This window comes from Melopsittacus undulatus, chromosome 1 (assembly GCF_012275295.1).
Source record: "Melopsittacus undulatus isolate bMelUnd1 chromosome 1, bMelUnd1.mat.Z, whole genome shotgun sequence".
Taxonomy (NCBI): domain Eukaryota; kingdom Metazoa; phylum Chordata; class Aves; order Psittaciformes; family Psittaculidae; genus Melopsittacus; species Melopsittacus undulatus.
Window position 1 is genome coordinate 44,211,725 of NC_047527.1, and position 24,658 is coordinate 44,236,382.

The window sequence follows — 24,658 nt, forward strand, 5'->3', positions numbered from 1 at the left end:
ATAAGTAGCTATTTTCCTCTCTTTCATGTCATCTGTCCATTGAGATGACAGTGTTTCAGACTACAGATTTATGGGCTTCCCTTGTCTTAGCAGTTTGTTATTTAAATTTATCTCATAGGTTATGCATTTTGTTTTTCATAATTTTCCAGTTAGTGTTGGTTACTACTGTTATGATAGATTCCAAAATAACCTGTATTTTAAAATTTAAATTGAAAATTTAATTAAAAAAAGAAATATTAAAAAGCCAGGTCACATAGGTTAAAAATTAGTTGTCTTAGTTTTTACTGGCTTTTTAACTTTCCTTAGTTAAATAGGATCCACTGTGAGAACACTGTTTAGTTGCTCCTTTTCCCTTAGAAGGAAAAGTGACAATGGAGTTGCTAACCTTTAAAAATGCTGTAGATGTATCACTGATGGAATACTTTTTTTTTTTCTGATGAAAATAAGGTTTTAAAGTGTGCGTGTGTGTATGTATGTATTATTATTTTTCTAATCATTAGGCTGAAAAGTGCTACCAGCAAACATGTCTGAAACACCATCATTTTCATTTTCTTCTGAGGTCAGTGATAGGCCATCCCAAGGTATATCAGGTACGTCTTCTGTTATACATTTTTCAAATAGTTAAATGAAGGGCTTAAACTTAAGAAATAAGAAATTATTTTATATTTTGTATTTGTAATATTTTATAACACTAGTCCTCTTTCTTGGTCCGCATCTGCCACTCTGCTGGAAAAACCGTCATGCAAAAGACGCATTTGTAGACTTCGAATGTCACTCATGGACTTACTGCTGTCACTCCATCCTCTAATGAGAGTTCAGTTTTCTACCTGAAAACAAAATTGGCCGTATTTCACTTCTCAATTTAATTTTTGTTTTAAATTTAATTTTCAAATTTTAATATAATTTTCTACCTTTCTTTTACAAAGGTTTTAGAAGACTTGCAAATAAAAATGTTTGCCAAGGAAAGCCAAAGCAGTAACAGAGCAATCTTTTTTTATTAAAGCTCTTAATGGATGTATTGTTAGTTGCAATAGTGATGTAAAGAAAATACACATGATTTTTACAATATAAATGTTAATTTACGAAAAGATAAGAATAATAACAGTAGAAAAAATTAAGTGAAATGAATGTTCTCAAAATCTGAACTGTGTTGTGCTTCAGAGTGCAAGAAAGTTTCAAAGTCTATGCTTTGCTAGGATTGTGCTGTGTAGCCATTCAGTGAAGCTTTCTTGCTCTAGAAACAGGCAGAACAAGATTCTGTGATACAGGTTTTGATATCTATTTTAGTGGGCTGTCTTTTCAAGCAAATCTTGCAAACTATCTTTTCCATTTCAGTGAGTCTGTTTACAATAATGTTAAGTTAACAGAGCCTTATGTAAAATACAGACTTTTAATGTTTTAGGCTAACACTTTAATTAAAACACTGAGATTATTCTTAAAAAAAGCCCAAAACAAAACAAAAAACAAATCTGCATACTGTATGTGAAGGTTGTCTGGTTCTGTTTTACAGTTTAATCCCTATTACTGTGATTGTTATTTTTGGTTCATCTCCAAGGAACATTAAAGCAGTTGTATCCCCCTGAACATAATTAGGTTACTGTTTCATGTTTGTAGGACAGAGTCTTATACTTTTTAATAGCTCTATTGCTAGGTTTCAGTGTCTTGTTCCTGTCACCTTTCATTAGTGACCTGTGCATTCAGATTCCCATTCTGTGTGTTCATTAAATAGTCAACATACAATAGCGTGCCACAGTATCATTTATTTATGTGGTTATATGGCTAACAGAGTTTAAAGAAAACATAATCGTGAAATCTGTATGTTCTCATAAAACAGTCCATTTATGTCATGTAGCTTGAAATTCCCAGTATGGGAATTACTGTTCTGGAGTTTCATCCCTTCATAAGGTTGAAACAAATATTTGCTGGAACCAGGTATTAGGTACATAAGAGTAGTCTAGGACTGCCTTTAAGGCCCTGTGATCTTTCCTGTTTTGCTCTGGGTGTTTCTATATAGAAGCCACCATTGCCATTTTTGGTTTTTGATATTATTTTTTTTCTTTTGGGGTAAAATTCTTGCTTAGGACTAGTGTAAAATCACTAAAATAGATTTATTTGGAATTAATTCTGTAAATTAGTTATACCAAATTGTTTTGTGACTGTAGCTCCCTTTATGATGTCTCATGTCTTTGAAATTATTCCTTCATATTTTTCAAGCATTTTGGAATCTCCTTGTATTTGAGAGATTGTATTTAAAAAGGAGTGAAATTTTGTACAAAACTCTGCTTAGTAAGAGATACAGCTGTTACAATCTCTTAGTCAGTTTCAAAGCAGAAGCTTACCAAATTCCAAATTTTAGAAGTAAAATCAGGTATGAGAAAATCTGGTTTCATCCCACATGTGAAGTTTATCAGCCTTCTGGATTCTCTTTCCTTTTCCAGACAAGAACAAATGGATCACCACAAGGCATCATGGCTCTGGTTTTGTAAATACTCCATTACCCTATATTAACAAAATTATTCATCACATTCAGGAGTTAGAATTGAAGATTGAGAATCACTTTCAACAGGTACAGTTGTGATTAAAAATGGTCAAGTGCTTTTGATCTTTATAGGAACAAGTGTAATTTTAAACAGGATTACTATGTTGATTTTTATAATGATTTAATTTCATGTCATACATATTATCCACGTTAGTGCCCAGGGGGTGCATTTACAACTCATGATATGTTTTTAATCTACTTAACAGTTTTAGCAAATCAAACTGTCTTACTAAAGTCAATATACCATAATATCATAATATCAGTATATCATAAAGATAAGTAAATTCATATATGACAATACAGATGCACAGAAAGTCAAGTTGCTCCAATGATATCAATTGTCTACAAAATAGTTTTTGATACAAATCCTGGATAGGTAGTCAAACTGAGCTGTGTGCCATTTTCTGTCATTTATAGTAAGCTATATTTTCTGACTGAACCATACTTAACGATTCTTATTTCTTTAGTCTCCTATTGAGAGACATGAATTTGAAAATGCTGTAGTTCTTTCTTTGGAAATACATGATGTTTCCCTAGTTTATATAGATTTAGTGTAAATAGAAACAAGAATAAAGGAAAGATTAAGAAAAAAATAGGGGTAGATAGATTAGGAAAGAATGCAATATACACCAATTTAAAGTATAGTAATATCTTCCCATTAACTTATTTGAGAATATAATTAGTATCATTTAAATAATTCACTTTTCCTGGAGAAATGTTTTCTGAATGTTAATAAATTTTGCATGTATCTACACTGCGGTAAGAAGATCTGATCACTGCTTGCACAGACAAGTTATATTTAAATAATTTATCTCCAGTACCGACAATAATGTTGTCATAGCAGCACATCAGAAAAACTACCTTAGATTAGTATTCCACAAACACTGTTAAATACTCTGCAGGGAGATTTCTGCAACTGCAGCATAGATACTAGAAGAATCCAAGGTGCATAAACTAAAGTCGTATCTTGATTTACAGTCTAGACATTAATTTGATAGGAAATTTTACATTACCTCATACCTTTATTTAAAATAATGTGAAACAGGGAAATTATTTTAATGTGATGATTTTGTCATCAATATACATGAATTAGATGTATAAGTATTGACATGTCCAGATGTTTATTCGTTTTAATGTTAGCTTAAATTATTTGTGTAAATCTTGTGCATATTTTCCACATCTCATAAAAGGTGTTGTTACTTAATATACAGAGACTCAAAACAGACCGAGGCCTCTAGATGGTGACATCATTATAACTATGAAATAAGAGGAGAAAAAGTGAACTTGCCATAGTATGAGTATTTCATTAATGCTGTTAATCTAAATTAGGCACATATAATGAAATGAATATGCTACAAATATACGGAATTTGGATTTCACTTGTCTATATCTGAATTTATTTACTCTGCTAGTAAGTTTTGTCAGCAATGTGTCCAGTTGACATGGAAAACCTCATGTCCATACTCTTAAATTCTTACCTTTCAAATCAGGATAGATGTTATGTACACTGCTTCTGAGGAATGGTCTCTGACCCTTTCCAGTTTCTGATTTGTATTTGGAAATGGTTTGGGAATGTGGTAATTTCTTTTTCCACAGGTTGTACCAGTGAGATTTAGTACCAGTTTAATGGTGTAGGTGTTCAAGTTGCTGGGCCCAGAGAACTTCTCTGGCAGTGTTTGATTTACTGGTGTAGACATAGAAGAAAAAATATGAGAAGTTCAGGCAGAATCTTTGATGGAGTTTTAAGATTTAAAAAAAGGGACAGAGGCTGAGTAAAAATAGAATTCACAGAGATTTAAAAATTAAGGAGATTAAAAAAAATCTACAAAATTCAGTAATGTAACACCTATGTACAAAAACTGGGATTTATTACCAACCTTTTGGAGATACATAGCTTTTAGGAATTCGAAAGCTTTATAATTAGTTTAAAATGTTAAAAGGCTTTGATCTGTATGTACCCTAATTAGATCCTCTTCTGATATAAAATTCAGTGGTCTATTAGGCTTTTTGTCAGGAAATGGAAAAAGTGTGTAACATCTGAGATGTATAATGGAGTTTATGTTTTGCTTTTGCAGTATGATTATGTGTTTAAGGAAGAGAAAACACCATGGTAAGAATCATACATACAAAATCGTACAAAATAATGCTTTTGTTTTAATGTCAGTTGTTTGATGAGAATTAGTCTGCTCACATAGCAGACTTTTTACTAAGTTCTTGTGTAACATAGAATGCATCTAATATAAGCATTCGTAGTGTCTGTAGGATCTAGTTACTTCAAAAGACCAAAAGTGTTTATGGGGAATTTCTCATGTTGTTCCTACTCAGTGTTTAATTTTCAAAGATTCAAGATGATCACAGGTCTCAGGACCACCACAGTGATGAACTTCTGTTAATAAAAGATGTTCAGTTATTCACACTTCTGAAACTGTACCAGTTCTACCAATTATCTCAAGTACCTAAATATGGGTAAGGGTATTATTTTAAGCTCTTGTTGCTTGAAGTTTGGAACACGCTGTATAATCATACTGAATGTTTCTGTATACTTACCGTGATCTTTGTGAAGTTCTCTAAATATGGAGTATAATTTTCTGAATTTGCATAAAGGGTAAAATTTACTCTAATTTCAGCTTGGATAGACACAGAGAGACAAGTCATTAAAAAAGAGAGTAAGAAAAAAGCTTGAATGAAGCAGACATTAATTCATCAAATGCTATAAGATGGGAAAAAAATCTCAATTTTTTTTTTCATTTTTTCTTGCTTGGTTTTCCTATACATTATACTGTTAAGATACTTATTAAATAAATGTTTTTTCTGTGTTTCCAGTGTAGTTTGCCAGTTACTTAGGTTTAGTTAAAAAACCTGTGTGTTTCAGTGACAAGATTTCATTGAACCACCTGTAGTGTTTGTAACTATGTATCCTTAAAGTCAGAGAGCAAGAGAAGATTCTTCTTTAAAATCAAAACAGAACATAACAACTGCATTAAAAATAATGAGTTGAAGAACTGTTTATTTTTTCTCTAGAAGTTTTCACTGGAGATATCTAGAATTTATATAACAAATTGTTAAAGGTTATAAATTTAAAGTATAATTTCAAAACATAAAACTCAGGTTAGTTTTTTCTAAATTTTGCATATTGTCTGCATCTATTTCAAAATACACTAAGGAACTCAGACTAGTACACAATACAATGCAATACACTTCAAAGCCAAGTACTCAGAAATTACACAGAATAAGTCTGAATGTGAGACTTTGAATTATATCATTCATGATGCAGGGTACTTTATGATGTAGTTCTAGTTATACAGATTAAAAGAGGAGTTTGAAGGGGAGAACATATCTCATGGACTGAGCTTGTTGTCCTAGCTGTTTTGCTTTGATTTGCCTACTCACTCAACTCCTGTTTATCAAACTCCTGCTTCTGTATCTAATTTGGTATCTCTTCTGACGCTAGGTCCCAGTTTTCCTGTCCAATGTCTTACTATTTTCTATGACCGCTCACAGATTTTTTTTCTGCTCCCTGTACTTTAGATGTATTTTCTGTTGACGTAGGAAGGCTACAGTAGTATTTCTTTCAGTCTGCTTTTGGTATAGTTTTTTGTCTGCTCCTCCTTATGGAAAAGGAACTTTTTGTGGAGTTCTTTCAAATATATAAGTTCACATTATGCATGTATGTGCAATGTAATACTGTCATTGCAGATTTCATCTTAGCTACATATGAAGAACCTTTATGTTCTCCTTAAACTGCACATGTGGGCATGAACAGGTGGTGGTTATTCTTCTTCTCCTTGTTCTCAGCTCCAGTAAGCTAATGAGCCTTTTAAGTTCACATGACAGCTATGATTTGCTTGTGTTCTTCTTTAGCTACTTGTGCTACTTCTTTCCCCCTTTCACTTGCAGGTTAAATTTGTCCTGATCTCACTTGAATGAAGCCTGCCTCATTTCTACTTTTGAGCCTCTCAGACTTCAAATGCTTGTCTCTTAGGAACTGATTAAGCCTCATGCCTGGATTGCTTATCCTTCGTATATCTCAAAGATATTTTTTCTTCATTTTTGTCCCTCAAGTGACACTCACAGATACAGTACTAAATGCATCTGGTGCTTAGAAGAGTGGAAAGTATAACATATATGTATTCCGTATGTGTATATATAACATATATATGTATAGCATATATATATTCTGTATGTATATAACTTGGAAAGAGTAACAGCTTTTCTGCAACAGTTTCTCTTTGGCAAATCCTTAGGTATGAGAACAAAAATTGAGGATCTGTGTAAGTACAAGATGTAAAGAAATCTGTTTCTTGTATCTCTGTAAAGTAATATGAGAAAAGCATTTTACATGTTTTCTTTTCATAGAATTAATGGTTGTTCTGCATGACTTGAAATTATTTCATTTAACTAGCCAGCACTTCACGTGTAAAATTCAGGAAAGGAAATTTTGGCTTAGTGAAAGTAGTATTTACTTAACAAAGCTAATTTAAATTAAGTCTAAAATTTTTTAGTTACACTGGCTTTTCTTTATAGGGTAAAAAACAGGCCAGTGCTGAGTCTACTGAAAATAACTGGTTATCATTATCCACCAAGTTGAATTTTAAAGAAGCTGATGTATCTTGTGAAGGTAAAAATATTTCATGATGTTCAGTCTGAATTGTAACAGTTACTTATCCTCATTTAATAGATGCTTTGCATTTGTAATAATAGGTGCTTGTTGACTGCTCAAAGTCTTATGTAAATGATGTGAGTATCCTTTGAAATCTGTGTGTATCAGCTGTCAATCATCTGTCAAGCTACAGTAAGTACTATTAAATCATCCTGTTTGCAAGAAGATAATTTACATTTCTGTATTTAGATTCATACTGTATTTTAATCCATCTAGGTTTTGAACCAACTAAATTATTTATAGTGGTTGTTGGAAATTCTAGATTTTATTTTTTTTTCCATTTAGTTTTTATAAAATGAATAAGTGCTTTGCTGTCACAGAGTATTCATAACAGGTTCCCAACATCGAGTTCTGTTTATACAATTTGCATCTTTACTCAGATTATACAATTTTTAATTAAGTTTTAAATATTCATGAGATTGTGGGCAATTTTTTTAAGCCAGTGTGCAACCTTTTAAGTACTGCTAGCCTGAGGCAATCCTGTCCACAGTAAATGGTGTGATAAAATTTCTGTTGATCACAGTGAAGCCACAATTTCACTCCAGATTTTAAGTAATTTTTCTTCTTTTTACAATTTTTAACAAAAAATAGGGAATTGTTGACTGTGGAATCAAAGTGGAAATGTCTCTGACTCTGTAGTTCATATAATTACTGGTTTTTATAGATCAAAAAATCTTTTATCAAGACAAATAACAGGCATTTTTGATACTCAAATTTCACAGAATGAAATTATTTCTATCATGAGTAAAACTGTGTTGAGATATTATACTGAATATTCTTAGAACTCCAAAGACTTTAATGAAATCATTGATACTTACTTAGGAAAATAAAATGAAATATGTATTCTTCAAAAAGTTGAGAGAATTAGGAACTTGTACTATTATTTAGATGATTACGTACTCAAACAATGAGGAAAAGATGAAATTTTTGTACTGTCTATATGGACACATTTTTATGCATTCTGCTTTGGAAATAAGCTGGAGGAAAATGTTATTGGATGTGAAAGTTTTGTTTGCAACCAGTTCTGCTTGACTTGATGGATGTGAAGAGGTTAGCTTTATGCTGAGAAAGAAGCAAGAATAAACATGTATGTTTAAGCATTCATAAGAAATAATTGTAGTTTTTAAAGACATAAATATAACCATTGTTCTTACTGCTATAGATGTGAACAGACCAACTCAGTGTTGAGAATGAATGAGGAGCATATGATTAAGCTTTGATAAAAAATATTTTTAATGTATTTTTAAAGATGGCAAGGCAATAACCCTGAAGAAGGAAATAGAAGCTTTGCTATTGGATGTTACTCAGCTAATTAAGCAACTGGAGACTGATTATGAGGAGGCAGAAAAAGCTTTGGAGTTGGAAAAACAGCTAGGGAAAAAGCTTAGCATGAAAATGGATTGTTTGTCACTTTGAAGGCTTCAGCAGCTCCCTGCAGCCGTGCAAAAAGGTATTGGTATTTAAAATAAGAATATTTGTTATTTTTCAGTCAGTTTATTACCAAGAATAAGAATTATGATATGACTATAGTTGTGCTTACTGTAACACGAGCACAGTATTTGCTCTTCTGAATTTGCTTGAATGAACAGCTGGAAAAAAAATAAAAGGAAAGTACTATGGAATGTTCAGCCTTGTTTTAGAAGTACCAGAATAGCAGACAAGACACTCTCAAGGTGATAATAAATCATCTTTGGGGCAAGGAATGACAAGCTGAAACAGAATTAAAAAATAATGTATTTGAGTTAAGCCATAGATTAAAGCACAAGGAAAAAAATAAATTTGTTTTGAGAAAAAATAAAGAGTAATAAATTTTAACAAAATACTTACATATTTAGTAGGAATTGTTTGACATAACTGTTGATAGGTCTCCTTGAAATCCCAGATTCTAAGGATGTTTACTGTTACCTTTTGTGATGGACTGGCATCCATAGAGCAGAACTAAAATAAAACAACCCCAAACCAGCTGGTTAGCAGGTATACATTGTTTGTTTTCTGACTCATGGTGAGAAGCAGGTACTATCTGAACCTAGACTTCTAGATAAGTTCTGTAATTTGTAATAGTGGGTTTCTGGATGTAAAATCACAGTTAGAAATCAAGTCCATATTCTGGTGCACATCATCCTGAGATCTTTGTCAAATACCTCACAATCCAGAGTGTGGTATGTGTATAATAATCCAGAGTGTATAATGAAGGCAAGCCAGGAGTTGTTTGGTCCTAAATGGTTGCTTGTTGTTTTGTTTTTTTTTTTAACTCTCTCTCTGCCCTCCATCCATGGTCCCCCAGAAGGCAGAATGTCTTATAGTGCACATCCCTAGCAATATATGAGGAAAATGTAGGTTTGCTTGCTTGTTTATTTTAGCCAATGGCTAACTCTTGACTTGTGCTTAAGGTGTTGCCAGTTTGCAGATCGCTTTCCTTGGAAGAAATTGCCTCTAGAGGATAATTTAAGAGGAAACAGAGAAGAAGATTGAATAAAGAATCAGAATTAAAATTCATTGACAGGTCAGAATCTGCTTTCAGGAGAAAAACCTGTGGCAATTGAAAGAGTTCTTCAGAAGAACTGCAAGTAGAGAAGGTTGATAGTCCAATCATTCTTCAGCACAGTAGTTCAGGATTTGAGCTGCAGAAATGTTACTTTTTACTTTTTAGTGTACTTACCTAGAGTGGTGAAGCTGTAAATAATTTTTGCATACTGATATACCTTCTTGTTGCTTTTGGCTTATTGTTCAGCATTCTTTATAAATATCAAAAATTGGGAATACTAGAATATAATTAATAAGCTTTCAGTTTTGTTGATATATGCAACGATACAGTATTTAAAAAATAAGGACAAAAAGCCATCATGAAGTGTGGCTCTGAAAATTAACCAACTATTCTCCCTTATCTATATTAGTGCAATGTTGTGTCCTTGGAATAAATTCATACTTTCTAGGATTATAATTTTTCATAGTATAATCTATAAGAAAAAAAATATGCTAAAATGGAATTTAAGATAAAGGGAAAAGAACTTCAGGGATGTTATAATTATCCCTAATCCAAGTACTACAAGCCCAGGAGATTCTTAATTAAGAGTTTGCTTGAACCATTCAGAGTAGGCACTGACTCTTATTTCTTCAAACTTCCCTCGATTTCTGCTATTGCTAACTCCTGCTGCATCTGTGTCCTGTGGTATGTTCAGGTAATTGCAGTGACATAACCTCTCTTCAGAAATTACCTTCACTGAAATATAACAAAAATCCAGTGTAAACCATATATTATTAATCTCAACGTTAGGTATCACTGTATATGATGTCAAAAAGCCACTTAGTCATATAATGTCTTTTTAACTTTTAGTAGCAATAAAATAATTTTGTGACTTTGTGATTTACGTCTTGCTAGCATGGCAAAATTTATCAGCTATCAAGGAATTGTATTGAATATTCCATAGCAACTTCTCAGAGCTAGAGAACCTTTTTTCTGAGTAAAACACGCTTCTCTCTCTCAAACGTATGACAGTTTATTGCTCTTGAGACATTTTCTGTTGTTTTTGTTTTATTTTCACTTTTCTTATCTGATGGTCTTACTTTACTTTTCCTAGTTTAATACCAGTAATTTTTCCATATGGAACATTATCTGCTGCAGGACACCATCTCTCATAAGCTTTTTTTTTCCTAAGCTAAATTAAATACGTGTTGTCATTCAGCAATCAGTGATCTACTTACATATTTTCTGGTAAAGACCTATAGGAAATTTATGCAAGGTCAGAAAAGTAAATGCAGCAAAATGAATTAAGAATGACATACTTCTGCGTTTCAACATTAATATGTTTTGTTTTTTGGCTTTGAGTTTGCACCTTTAGTTTAGCTTTCTTGAAGCTATGTTTAATTCAGGCAATGTCCCTGAACTGAAAATGGTTGTATTAAGAGGATGTTGGATTTATACTTGCCCTTCTCTTCCTCTGTATCCACATGTCTGTTGCTGGAGACTAGGAAGCTCAGTAGAGCTGTTCTTGGTTTATAATAACCTCTTCAAGATATGCCTTAAGGCTAGATGTTTTAATTTCCTTTGTAAAAACAAGACCACCCCTCGCTTTGAAGATCTGCTTAAATTACCTACTAAGATTATTAAGCATGAATGTAAAAACAGTTCCACTGCTAATGCAATATTTATATTTTTATATTTGATGTCTTTTGTAACCAATGTCCTCTTTTGGCCTTCAAAGTGATTCACAGCAAAATTTCATAGTATTATGACAATGTTTTTACTAATCTCACTAGGAATTTATGGTGACACACAGATACTAACATTTTGTTATGCTAATTACCTTTTTAACAGAATATGATCTGTGTGCTCAAGATATCTTGGAGCTACAATGGCATCTCGATTGTAAAAGACATCAGTTGCAACAGATACAAAACCAAATACTTCCAATAGAAACAGACAACAGAAAGATTCAGGAGGATATAGACTTGATGAAGAAACACAGCCATCTGCTGGAAGAAAAGCTGAATCTAGAGAGTGAAGCCGTGAAGGATGTGTTACTGGTTTATGAAGAGGTAAATACAAACCTCAAGAAGATGTTTCTTTTAGAATCTTTTCACTACATATATGGAATGTAATTCTAACTTTGTAAGTTGATTTTATGTGGGATTTTTCGCAGGAAAGTAGAAGGCATATACCTGATATTTGCATGGGTTCTTCTCAGATTTCTTACAGACATCAGTGTTCCAGAATACTGAGATGTTAGAGGCTGTCAAAAAATATTTTAAAGCTTTAATTATTTTTAAGTGCTGATGTACATATTTACTTATTTGTTGATTGTACTTGTTGATAATAATGTTGATAACAATTTTTATTTGTTGATAATAAATACCTAATGTGATAATGCCAGGCTGAATTATCAAAGTGTATCAAAGTTATAAATACCTTAAAATTGTTGTCCAAAAAGCAAGAGATACTGTATTATTTCAAGTACAGATTTTAGTAGTAATTATTATGTTTTCTATATATTTTCGTATAGTAACTTCTAAATACAGATATAGAGATTAGTAGCTTTTCGAGGTAGTTACAGTCTAAAAATGGTCTTTGGTTGCAAATGATTCTAAATAAATATTGTTTATTTTACTTTTTTTATTTTGAATTCATATTTGGAGGTCTCAACAGTCATGACAAAATACTTCTAAAATTAAAAAGTTAATTGCCTATTGCACAAATAGAATGAGAATAACCATGAGTTAGGTGTGAGCTATGAAATAGCTAACAGTTCTCTCAGCATTAGGAGATATGTTCAAAATACTGGCTAATTATAATCAAGTTGGGGTTTGGGCATTTAATCCTGTACTCTTTTCTTAACAGTGTCTCAGAAGATGTATGCAGCTAAATATTAAGGTGTGCTAAAATACAACTCAAAAAGTAGACAATTGTTATTTTTTTTAATAAAATGTATTTTAAATACTTTATTTCCCCACAGTTTTTTTTTTATCTTCCTTTCCAAAAAGTGACACTACTTATTGCAAGATGATAGATTGGTGTTACTGTAACTTATTTATATAATCCATTTCAACAGCATTTCAACATTTATAACTGTAAATTAAATTATTTAATACTTTTATTGTGCTCTAATTTCTATGCTGTTTGTTACCAAGGTTTGTTTTTTCCTCCCATGGCCTTTAAAAAGCAGCAGATCTTTAATTTCATTTGCAATTAAAACAGTTATTTGATTTTGAATCTCTAGCTTTTGATATCCAGAGAGCTAGTTTGAGCAGTGAGGTGCTAAATAATAATAAAGATTTTATGTCATGTTACTATTTAATATTTGTAATATTTTTAAAAAGCAGAAACAATAGACATGTTCATATCTCTATTAGAGAGTTGTTGGGAACTATTTAGTATTTGTAATATTTTTAAGAAGCAGAGACAATAGACATGTTCATATCTTTTTGAGTTGCTGGGAACTGAGTGTCCCAATACTATTTATACCAGTGAAAATTATGTTTATTATCTGCACTGTCTGAAGCCCCTCTTTACATAGGTGACTTCTCTGGGAGCTGTTTAAGTAATGATTTTGCCAGATTACTGAATGAAATCTCAGTGGCTTCTTTCAACATTATTTCTTTCTTTCTGCTCCAGAGGTCACTGTTTTCCTATGGAAGTAGCCACCTTTCCACAGTAACTTCAAAGTTTTGTAACAGAGTGAAAGACCTCTTGCTAATGTTTTCTTTTGCTAGGCAATATTACAACACATCCTGTTGTCTTTTCTAGGATTGTCTCTGTTGCAGACAATGCAAAATTTGTTGTTAAGTTGCATGACATCACAAAGTACTACTTCAGCTTTAAACTTCAATTATCAAACTGCAAATAATCAGAGAAATCTTGAAATAATTTATTATTTTAAATATTACAGACAATTTTTATATAACAACTTTCAGAAAACTTGTTTTATTTTCTTAGGCATCAAAATTATATAGTGATGTTTGTTATGAACTCACAGAAATTCAAAAGACTATGAAAGAAATTGCTGAAGAATCTGAAAAGAAGATAAAATCTATGTCTGAGGAAACTAAATGTGCTGAGATGCTGTTGCACCAATACAAGTAAGAGCTGTTAAGTCTGATATTATAATGTCCTGTTAGTTTTAATGTTAACAAGGAAATGATAGAAAAATTACGTTTAGAAATAATTATAAAATCTGGCTTATTTAATTATTTAAATCAATAAAATTATGCATAAAAGAAGTGTTTGCCTTGTTTGTCTTAGCTTCCATGAGCAGAACCATAACAATAAGGAAGGGGTGATGTCCAGAATTACGTCCAAATGGAAAGTTTGTAAATCAGTTCCTTAAACATACAATTTTGCCTTATATTACTTAGGAATTTTTAATCTGACAGGGCTTTTTGCTATCATCCTTACTGACTGCAGAAATTACTTTGATTGAACATCAGTACTTAACATGGTACTGAAGTTATGTTATAACTTAATTTTTAACTTGCATATTAAACAGAACAATTCTAGTCACAACACATTCTTTTGAGCTTATCAAGCCAACAGACTTTCTGTATCTTTATTGGATTGCAAGGCAGCTTCTGTATGGCAGTGTCTTACGTTGCAGTTTCCTCACTGTAACCTCTTGTCAAATTATTAACCCTTGAATTATCAAATAGAGTTATAAGTAACTGTAAGCCACCACTAATGGCCAGTCACTGATAAGTCAACTCTGTTGCTTAACATAGAGCTCAAGAATCAGCATGAAGAATAACTATGCCAAAGAACAAGAATACCAAGTACTTTCATGTTTGGTAGGAGGTTGTATTGAACTATAGTTAGTTGCCAGGTTTTGTTTGGCAAAGTAGCAAGCAACACAGTGGCTCTTTTCCCCTTGAGATGAGGAAAGTTTAAAGGTATAATTAAAAGACATGAGTAAAACTCTGATTTGTTTCTTTTGTCAGCATGTCTGATTTTTTCTTTTTTTTTAATTCTAACCTTTACAGTGAATTTCTTTTTCATATATTTATTGAGTTCAGGATAATTTTGTCACTATATTAGAGGTATTTATGCTAGTTATATTTTATTACCTCCAAGATTAAAAATTCACAGCCAACATGCTGAGTTAACTAAAGCTTAACTTTTTTCATTTCAGAGCCAAGTTCACAATCTAGAAAGAATGTTAGTATATGAAAATTAAAATTGTAGTAAAAAATATAGCTAAACCCCATGTATTATATTATACTAAACCTGAGACCAGAATTCTTTAATATCAACACTTGTCAAAGCTGCAGTGACACCTGGAAATTGCCACGATTCTCCAATTAAAATCACTGGTGTACCTAAACAAAGGGAGAGGTGTGTGAAGAATAAAAGAGAATTCTTATTTTTGATGGGTATGAGCCTGTGAATGCAAGCTTCGCAATGTCTTCACAATGTTTGGAAATTTAATTATGGCTTAAAGATTGATACAGAGATGATCTGATCAAATGCTCATTAGCTCTTCCATGGTTTCCAGCTGAGAGAAATCAGACAGCATGGACTGAGATTCTGTAATTGGTTAAGTTCATTGCAAACCTCATGTTGATTTTAATTATGGGAAATACCAGGTCTTGAGTAAGAAGTGTTACCAAAAATGTAATGTGATTAATTGCCGTGTATTCAGATACCCTGTAAATCAGTTTAGTGTTTCACTGGTCTATTTAGTGTTCTATCAAGTAGTCTGAATTACTAGCTGCTCGCAAAGAAGTGTTGGCAATGGCTGTAGAGATCCATAGCTGAAGGTGTTTTTTTGTGTGTAATACTGAAATAAATAATGTTAAAAGTATATTATTTCACTGTTCTTTCTTTATCTTTTACTATTCCAGCATATGACTACCATTAGACTTTGCTCTTTATCAATTCATATTTACAAAGTGTGATCAGCATCAATTTATTATAGTCCACCTGCAGGCAAATTGTTGTGGTTTGAGAGTCTAAGCCTTAAGATGTATGCAATGATAAATATTGCTGTGTATTGTGATCCTCCTTCACTAGCCTGTATTCTCTGTGACTTTTATTTTCACTTTGTTCTTCCTTTCTGTCTGTTTTCCAAAGCAAAATCCATTATTTTCAATGTGCTTTCAGAAGACATATGCATTTTATGCCTCCTTTTCACTTTCTGTGATGTACTTTTGTGAAATGCATTTAACAGTAATGCATTATTCCAAATTCCAAACAGTAAAGGCAGTATTCCAAATTAAGCCAAGTTAATGACTATAACAGGGATGACTTGCTCTTATTTTTTATTCTAATGCTTTGCATCCTATTTTTTACTTAATCCAACTTCTCAGCTTCTTTAGCTGTGATAAATGTTGATTAGACTTTCCAAATGTTTGTGGAAATATGTACATGTCTTTCTTGATTTGATAAAGGTAATTCAGAATTTTAAGGTGCACTTAACCTCTCTGACCTTGCACTTCTTTTGAGTTCAGACGTTAAGTGGTATGTGCTCCTTTGTTCTCCAGTTACTCAGCTTGTCTTGAAATTTTTCTGCAGTTTCCTAGTTGTTTTTTGGCCATACCTGCTGTAATCACATTATATGCAGGCTTTTAATTTTACTGCTCCTTGCCCTTTCAGATAATTTGTAAATATATCAAAGCAACAGATAGAGGATTTTGAGATACTATGCTGTTGACCTATTCTTTCAATGAATATTGATCATTTAATCTTACTTCTGTATTTTTTGTTAGTATTAGAATTTTTCATCTTGCCTTCTTACTACTTCCCTTTTTAATAGTCTTTTATGCAGGATTTTGCTCAGTTCCCTATAGAATTCTGTCACTGTGTCACAGACAGTGACATAATGCTTAGCAGTTGTAGGGCATTGTGGCCTCTTTTCATGGTTTTTTTGGTACTCTTGGTGGAAATCAAGGTTCTTGGGATTGTTTCATATGCAAGAAAGTGGAGTGTTTTCCTGTAACATGCTTTTGTTTTGAGGTGCATTAAAATTGCTTTAAAGGAACTCTATGTACTTTTGAAAAAAGTCATAGCGTAAATAAAATCCCTGTGATAACGACAATAGGTAACTAATACTGGAAATCCATTACCTATACTGATAGAAATATACAAAGTATATTTTTTATTTCACCTAGTTAATCGATTTTCTATTAGTATCACATGACAGTGGTGTAGACTGTTACACATCTTGTAACCTGTTTTGTTTGTGTAAATGTGAATTAAACTTAAAATGCTAATGATAGTGGTGGTTTTAGAATAGCAGCCTTTACAGGAAAACACTGAGTAGAAGATTGGTTTTCTGTCGTTCAGCAGGCCTACTGTTTCTTCCCCCTCAGCCATTTGCTAGACTGGTAATAAGTCATACTTACATTACAGAGGATGTAGACCCTTCAGCTGCCATCTGAGGAGGACTAGAATAACATTTGGTATTGATAAGTGTGATAAAGACAGATTTGTGACGGCACAGACTTGAAAGACTGTTCTGCAGTTGATACTCTTTTCTTTATATTCAGTGCTGTCCAGGAGAAAAAAGATGAAGATTGCATGAAACTTAAAATTCTGGGGCTGGGTAAATCACACAGCACAGACTGTTATTTTTACACATACTCGCTATGGCTGGTAGTACTGTATTTTCTATGAGACTGTACACAGAAAGTTGTATCTGATAGGTAGTATGAGAAAAAAAAAAATTACAGTCTATGCCTGTTACATGTCTGTCATTAGAATAGTTCCAAGTATCATTTATTTTTTTTTCCATGGGTGATGGAACCTAAGAATGTAGAAATCTTCAAAGTCTTAGGTTTCACACTTATGTTATATACATTCTGTGACATTTGGAATATGACTTTGCAAGGTAAATCTTTACTACATCACTAAATGAAATCTTGTAAGCAAATAAGGGAAGAATGTCTATCAAATAACCTTGTAGGAGTGTCTCCTGAATTAGTGATGAAGTCCTTTCATTGTTGTTTTTGGTTGTCTTACTGTGTTCATATATGCAACAGTTTCTCAGGAGGTCTTTTCGGTTACAATGCAATAGATGTCTCTAAAACTCAACTACTGTTGGTCTTAGTTCTGCTGCAGTGGATTCATTTTGCCATTTAAGGCATGCTTTGGAATATGTTATTGACAAAGATAATTCTCTGGGGAGGATGAAGGAAACTCCTCTTTTCTGCCTGCTGAAACAATAATAAAAATAATGGTAAAGCACCAGGAGTCATTATAAAACCTGATGCGCCTTCATCTCTTTCTTTTGCCTTTCACCAAATCCATGGCTGTAACAAAAGGCCTGTGTGCAGCCTGGAATGAGGCCTAACTGTATCATAGAAGTGTTTTCATGACTACTGTTGTGGTTAATATTATCCCTTGCAGTAATTACGGCCAATTTTCCTTCTCATAATGCTGATAAATCTGTTACTCAGAGTGAAAGTAAAGTCCTTTTCTCCTCCTATGACCTTGCTTACTGTCTGCAAGCTCCTTTAACATGAGGAATTGATGTCAGTAAAAAATTTGCTCTACACATGACATTTGTCCACAAAGCGACAGTGCAGTGGATTAAGTGAAGATGGCTCTGAAGTAGATTTAGCCACCAGCAGAGAAAGAAGTTCACTGCTATTTTTTTTTATTAGCATGTGAGGTATGAAACAAAGTCTTGTTTTTAGCTATACAGATACCTGTTCAGAGGTCAAATTAGAAGCTCTGATGTTGGCAGGCAGCTTTAAATCCAAGTAAACTGGTAGCATGAGTAATTTTGATATCTGGCTGAGATTACATGAATCTGCCAAGGTAGATATTTTGAAATTCTCTCATGCATACCTGTTCAAGAAATGTAGTAGAGAACCAAAATAAATCTTTACTAATTCAGATCTGCTTTACATTTTCCTTTATGGAGAGGGACTGCCTTGGAGTATTTCCAAATAAATGGATTCACTTTGTGTGTATTTCTATTAGGAATGAGTTAAAGCAGTCTGAATTTATTTGGACTGAATACTGTATGAAGTTAAAGAAACAGAGGAGAAGATTATAAAGGATGAAAAACACCTTGAGGAGTTAGTGAAGCAAAAAGCAGAAATCCAGGAAGATGCAGAATATTGGAACAGCAAAGTGAGTCTTGAATATTTATAAACAAGCAACTAAATGAGTATCTTTTACTGAAAAGTACATGAATGCCTGAACATTTTATATGTTTAAGAGTTAAGGTCCTCTGTAAAAATAAAAACACAAACACAGATTTTAAAATAAGAAATGGTAGATTCTGCAGAATTCTCATGTTCATTCTTTCATTGTAATATTTTTCTGCTTTAATTATTAAAAAATATCATAAACATATTCCTTTAATTGACCTGGATATTTTTAGGTTTTGGGTGCATATCTGCTTCATATTTTTTATCTTCTTTAATCATCTGGAAGAAAGCACAGACAGCATAAGTTTCCTCTTGAATTAGTAGATTTTTTGATCTGAGATGGCACATGATGCACTTTTACAGCATACATAGTAATACCCTATTTTACTTAAAATTCCCCTTTTTTCTGCTATATTTTTCTAGCATTCATTTTGAAATCTTTCACAGTTTAAAATCTGAACTGGAGTTCCTCACTGTGTCTGACTAGGAGTTTTTGTTAATTAACAGCTTCATATGTGGAACCAGTAGAAAAAGCCTAAAACAGGATTTAGATGACCACAACAGAACTTATTTTTTTATATCTATGTATATGTGTATGTATACAAGTATAAATAAAGTATAACATCCATTTTCTTGTACATGCCCAGTCCTGCTGTGGTTTGAGCATCTAGATAGCTAGGTCCTGCTAAGGATCCAATGGAATCCAGAATCTAGATAGAGTATTTTTGAGAAGCTGGACCTGCCAAGCATGCCCAGAATTTAACAAGAATTGTGAAGCACACCCCCAACCAAAGTAAAGATACAGTCATATTAGACACCCATATATGGACATCTTCTTGCCTTTTGTTTCCAGCTATTACAATTTTCTTCCTGTTACTGTATTTGCACCAGCAATTGCTACCATATGATATCTAGAAAACCACTGTTTTCAAACAGACCCAGTACTTACTTTTTTTTTAATGTTTTTTTCTGGACGTTTCCAGCTGGGTTTGCTTACCCAATGAATTTCAGTAAATTCTACTTGTGTATTAAGACCAACACAAGGGAAAGAAATATGCAATAGGGGTAAGGTGGAGCATGAAACTGCTCCACTGAGTGACCACCTTTGTTTGCTAAAGGTGACCCAGAGTTAAGTTTAGCATAAAGCTCATCTGTTATTGCCAATTTCCTTCAAAAACAACTGGGTACATCTTTATAAATAGTAATGGATTTTCAGAAATCTCAAAGTGATCCTTTTGATCATCATAGAAATATTACTGCGATAATGGAGTTACTTTGGAAATTAGGAAAACATTGGGATTATTTCCATTGACTTCAGTGGGGTTTGAATTGGATCCAAATTATAACATGACAATTGTCATGTACACCAACAAGTTTGAAGACAGAATTAATGATGTGAACTAATATATTCCTGCTTTTTTTCCCCCTGGCTTTTTTATTTCTTGTTTTAATTCATGCTGTTTTTTGAATTTCATACAACTTTGTTACAACTTTCGACACTGTAAGTACAAGTTGGAAAGTATCCTATGAAATCTGCTCTTCGTCAGATTCTTGAGGTAGCAGTAGGAAACTACATGCCATTTAAAGTACCTGTGCTCTAATTCTGTCCTGATCTTCCCACATTTGTACTCTAACATCCTTATCAACCCTTATCCTGCTTGGACTTGTTTGTTGTCTGGTCATATTTGAGTTATACCTTTATCTCTACAGCAGTTGTATAAGTAAATTGCCACGATAGCTGTATTGTTTCAGCCTCTGGAGAGGAAGGAAAGGTGAAGGAAACCAAGTTCATCAGTCTCAATGTGAGCAGATGTTGCCTTTATCTAGCTAAAGCCACTGTAGATGTTTTCCTTTTCCTGAAGGTGCTTGCTTCCCTAACATCCAAATTTTCCCTTGAGATCCAGTGGTTGATCCTTGAATCTCTGCATGAATCTGTTTTGATATCTTGAGACCCAGAGGAACTAAAGGTATTATGTTTGATTATACCACATACATCACATATGAATTAGGAGGCTGTGTGTGCTTACAGATACTGTGAAGTTTAAACATTTTACAAGAGTACATTGCCAATGACAACATATATATGAATACTATAGCATTACATATCTCTAACACTCTTTAATAGCCTTCCTTTGAAATTTATTTTTTAAATATAGTGTTTAATTATTAAGAAGAAATGCAGGAGATATTTGTATTACTTTACAAAATATTTTCTAGATAGAAGATTTGAATAATAAAATGGCTGCCTAAGGAGATGAAAGTGTAAAAATATCAGACACTTCTTCTGAAGTAGTTAAAGCTGTGGAAGAATTAGTAAGTTCATTATTCTTTTTGTATAAACGAAATAACAATGAATAACAATGATTGCATATTTGTATTTTCTGTGTTGGCCTGAAATAATTTCAGCTTGTTTAAAAGGTTTCTTAATATTTTAATCTTCATTAGAAATCCACTGAGAAAAGGGAACTACTGGATATAAAGCAAAATGTTCTCAATATTAATGAAGCATTGGACAGTTTGAAATGTGAAAATGAAGAACTTGAGAGAGAAAATAAAGAGTTATCACAAATAATTGGAAATAGGTAATGCCTGCTATATAAATATAGGAAAAAAGCTTTATTTTTTTCACTGAAAACATGCTTATGAAAGTGAAATTTTCATTTGTTTTAAGTCTATAATTAAGCATTTCAAGGATATCAAATAACTTCAGGCTGAAATTTATCATCTAACTTTTCTTAATTTCACTTGAAAGAAGAATAACTAAAATTCTATAAAAGACAAAATACATACATTGACAATTAAAACAAAACAGATCCAAAAAATTCCATACAGTAGGTGTGGGAGAAGGGAAGAGGTATAAAGATGACATGATGACATTAAAAGTGCTTAATTAGGGAGAGCTGCATGTGTCATGAAGTATGTGATTTTTAAGCCTTCTACATGTTAAGTTGTCAGTGTTTTAACAGTCCTTTGTATTTAAGGACTGTGTAAAACAATAATTGTCTGTGCAACACTGTGCACGCAGGGACAGCCCAGGGTGATTTGACTGCCCAAGCATTACAGGGAAGCACCAGTGGTGTAGTGGTATCATGCAAGATTCCCATTCTTGCGACCCGGGTTCGATTCCCGGCTGGTGCAGAAGCAGGTATATATCTGTATTTCACTGTGCAGAGTGACTCCAGGAGCATAGCTTTCAAGTAATCAAATAACTCTGAGGTGCACCACACATCAGTGAATAAACTTTTGGAGACATGATTCCTGTTCTTCTTTCATGTTGAGCTCAGTTTATTAGGGCTATTACAGTTTTTTGCAATATCTTTGAAAAATATTGGAATCATGTAATAGACTTATTTGCTTGTGAATTTAAGGCAAGGTAAGTTATGTTTCCTTAATTTCACAAAGAAAATGACACCCTATATTAAAGTAAGAGAAATATTCTGGCCACTGAGTCAGCTAAGAAAATGTGTGAGCAGTGGCAGCCTGTTGTGGGTTTGCAGATTAATTATCGGAAACAATGCTGTATATCCTGTGAAGAACCTTACAGTACCATTTAGATTTATCATTCCAATTCAGCAGGGACTCAGTGGTAATAACAATTTTTCAGTAATCCCATCCTTCTACAAAGAAAAGTTCCCTTGAAGAATATTGTTTCAATGATACAAAGGTTATATTCTGTCAGTCAAAGCAATATCAGTGTTTACCTGTAGGGTTTCCGTGTTTGATTCAGTTTGTTTTTTGCTGTGTAATCTGACAGTCTAATCAAATGATATTTTAAATTTACTTCCACTAAAAGTCTTTTTGTATAGAAATAAACTGGTTTATATTATCTAAGAATTCTGCAAATAGCAACATACTTAGGTATTTTATTTGTTCAGCTGTATGACTAACCTGTACCACTGCACTGATATGAAGTACCCTAGACATTGTCATTTATCATAAAATAGATTAGAATATCTTTGACCAATTTCAACACTTACAGATAAAAGGGCTGTTCTTGCCACTTTCTTCTCATCCAAAATTGGTAGGTTTATACTATATTTTGGAAGGGGGACACAAGCAAGCTGTTTGATATTCAAGGATCAGCTCCTTCAAGCTCAAGAGCAGTTCATTCCAATGAGTAAGAAGTCAGCTTTCATGGATTAACAAGGAGCTACCAGCAAAACTCAGAAACAAAAAGGAAGCACAGAGAGGGTGGAAGCAGGGACAGGTAACTTAGGAGGAATACAGAGACACTGAGCGTGAAGAGATGGAATTAAGGCCAAAGCTCAAATGGAATTGACATGGCAAGAGATACCAAAAGCAACAAAAAGGGCTTCTGTAAGTGCATTGATCACAAAAGGAAGACTATAGACAATGTGAGCCCATTGCTGAAGGAGGCATGGAACCTGATGGCATAGGACATGGACAAAGATGAAGTACTGAATACCTTCATTACTTAAGTCCTTATTAGCAAGAGCCAGTCTTCAGGAATCCCAGATCCCAGAGATGGGGAGGAAAGGCTGGAACAATGAAGCCATACTGTTTGTGGAAGAGGGTCAGGTCAGGGAATACTTAACCAAATTGGACATACATAAGTCCATGGGCCTTGATGGGATGCAGCCACGAGTACTGAGGGACCTGGCAGATGTCATTGTGAGGTCACTCTCTATAACTGAGTGACTAGGAGAAGTGTCTGAGAACGGGAGGAAAGCAAATGTCACTTCCATGTTCAAGAAAGGCAAGAAAGAGGACCCACAGAACTGCAGGCTAGTCAGCCTCACCTCAGTCCATGGGAAGGTGATGGAGAAGATAAGCCTGGAAACCATTTTCCAGGCACATTTTACAAGGACAAGAAAGTCATTAAGGTTAGTCAGCATGGATTCACCATCTTGCTTGACCTGGCTGATACCTTCTATGGTAAAATGACTGGCCTGATAGACAAGGGGAGAGCAGTGTATATTGTCTACCTGGACTTCAGTAAGACTTATGACACTGTCTACCTTGAAGATCCTCATAGACAAGCAGTTGATGTATGGGCTGGATGAGCTGACAGTAGTGTGCTTAAAACTGCCTCAATGGCCAAGGCCAAAGGGTGGTGCACAGTGGCACAAAGTCAAGCTGAAGGCCAGTAACTAGAAGCGTATCCCAGGGATCCAGTCCTGTTTAATTTCATTGATGGCCTAAGTGATGGGGCAGAGTGTACCCGCAGTAAGCTTGCTGATGATGCCAAACTGGGAGGAGTGGCTGATACACTGGGGGACCATGCTGCCATCCAGAGAGACCTCAACAGGCTTCAGAAATGGGGCGAAAAACACCTCATTGATTTCAATGAGAAGTACAAAGTCCTGCACCTAGGGAGGAACAACTCTATGCACCAGTACATGCTGTGGGCCACCCAGCTGGAAAGCAGCTTATCAGAAAAGGCCTTGGAGATCCTGGTGGACATGAAGTTGAACATAAGCCCGCAATATGCCACTCCTGCAAAGATTGCAAATGGCATCCTAGGCTGCATCAGGAGCAATGTTGCCAGCAGGTCCAGGGAGGTGATTCTTCCCCTCTACTCAGCACTGATGAGGCCACACCTATAGTACTGGGCTCTCCAGTACAATAGAAACATGGATGTACTGAAGAGGGTCCAATAAAGGGTGATGAAGGTGATGAAGGACTGGAGCATCTGTCACATGACGGAAGTCTGAGAGAGCTGGAACTAGTCAGCGTGGAAAATAGAGGGGATGGGGAAGATCTCATTAATGTATATAAATTCTATATATATCTGCATTCTATGATTCTATAAATAGTGAAAGAAAGGTGCAAAGGGGTTGGAGCCATGTTCTTTTAAGTGGTGTCCACAGGCAGGACGAGAGGTAATGGGCAAAAAGCAAAACATGGGGGGTTCT

At 33.8% G+C, this 24,658-nt stretch overlaps 1 protein-coding gene and 1 non-coding gene across 2 annotated transcripts in view; both read left to right on the forward strand.

The window, feature by feature from the left end:
- Nucleotides 1–523: 523 nt before the first annotated feature.
- The window catches only part of CCDC178 (coiled-coil domain containing 178), a 154,259-nt gene continuing 130,124 nt past the window's right edge, over nt 524–24,658 (forward strand). Inside the window, 11 exon segments of the mRNA XM_013130098.3 lie at nt 524–590; nt 2,439–2,566; nt 4,615–4,649; nt 7,042–7,157; nt 8,449–8,649; nt 11,515–11,735; nt 13,630–13,772; nt 18,610–18,656; nt 18,659–18,762; nt 21,000–21,095; nt 21,228–21,364. Of these exon segments, the coding sequence (XP_012985552.2) occupies nt 524–590; nt 2,439–2,566; nt 4,615–4,649; nt 7,042–7,157; nt 8,449–8,649; nt 11,515–11,735; nt 13,630–13,772; nt 18,610–18,656; nt 18,659–18,762; nt 21,000–21,095; nt 21,228–21,364 (1,295 nt within the window).
- Nucleotides 21,850–21,920, forward strand: TRNAG-CCC (transfer RNA arginine (anticodon CCU)). The gene has a single exon. It is a non-coding gene; the product is annotated as a tRNA-Gly (tRNA).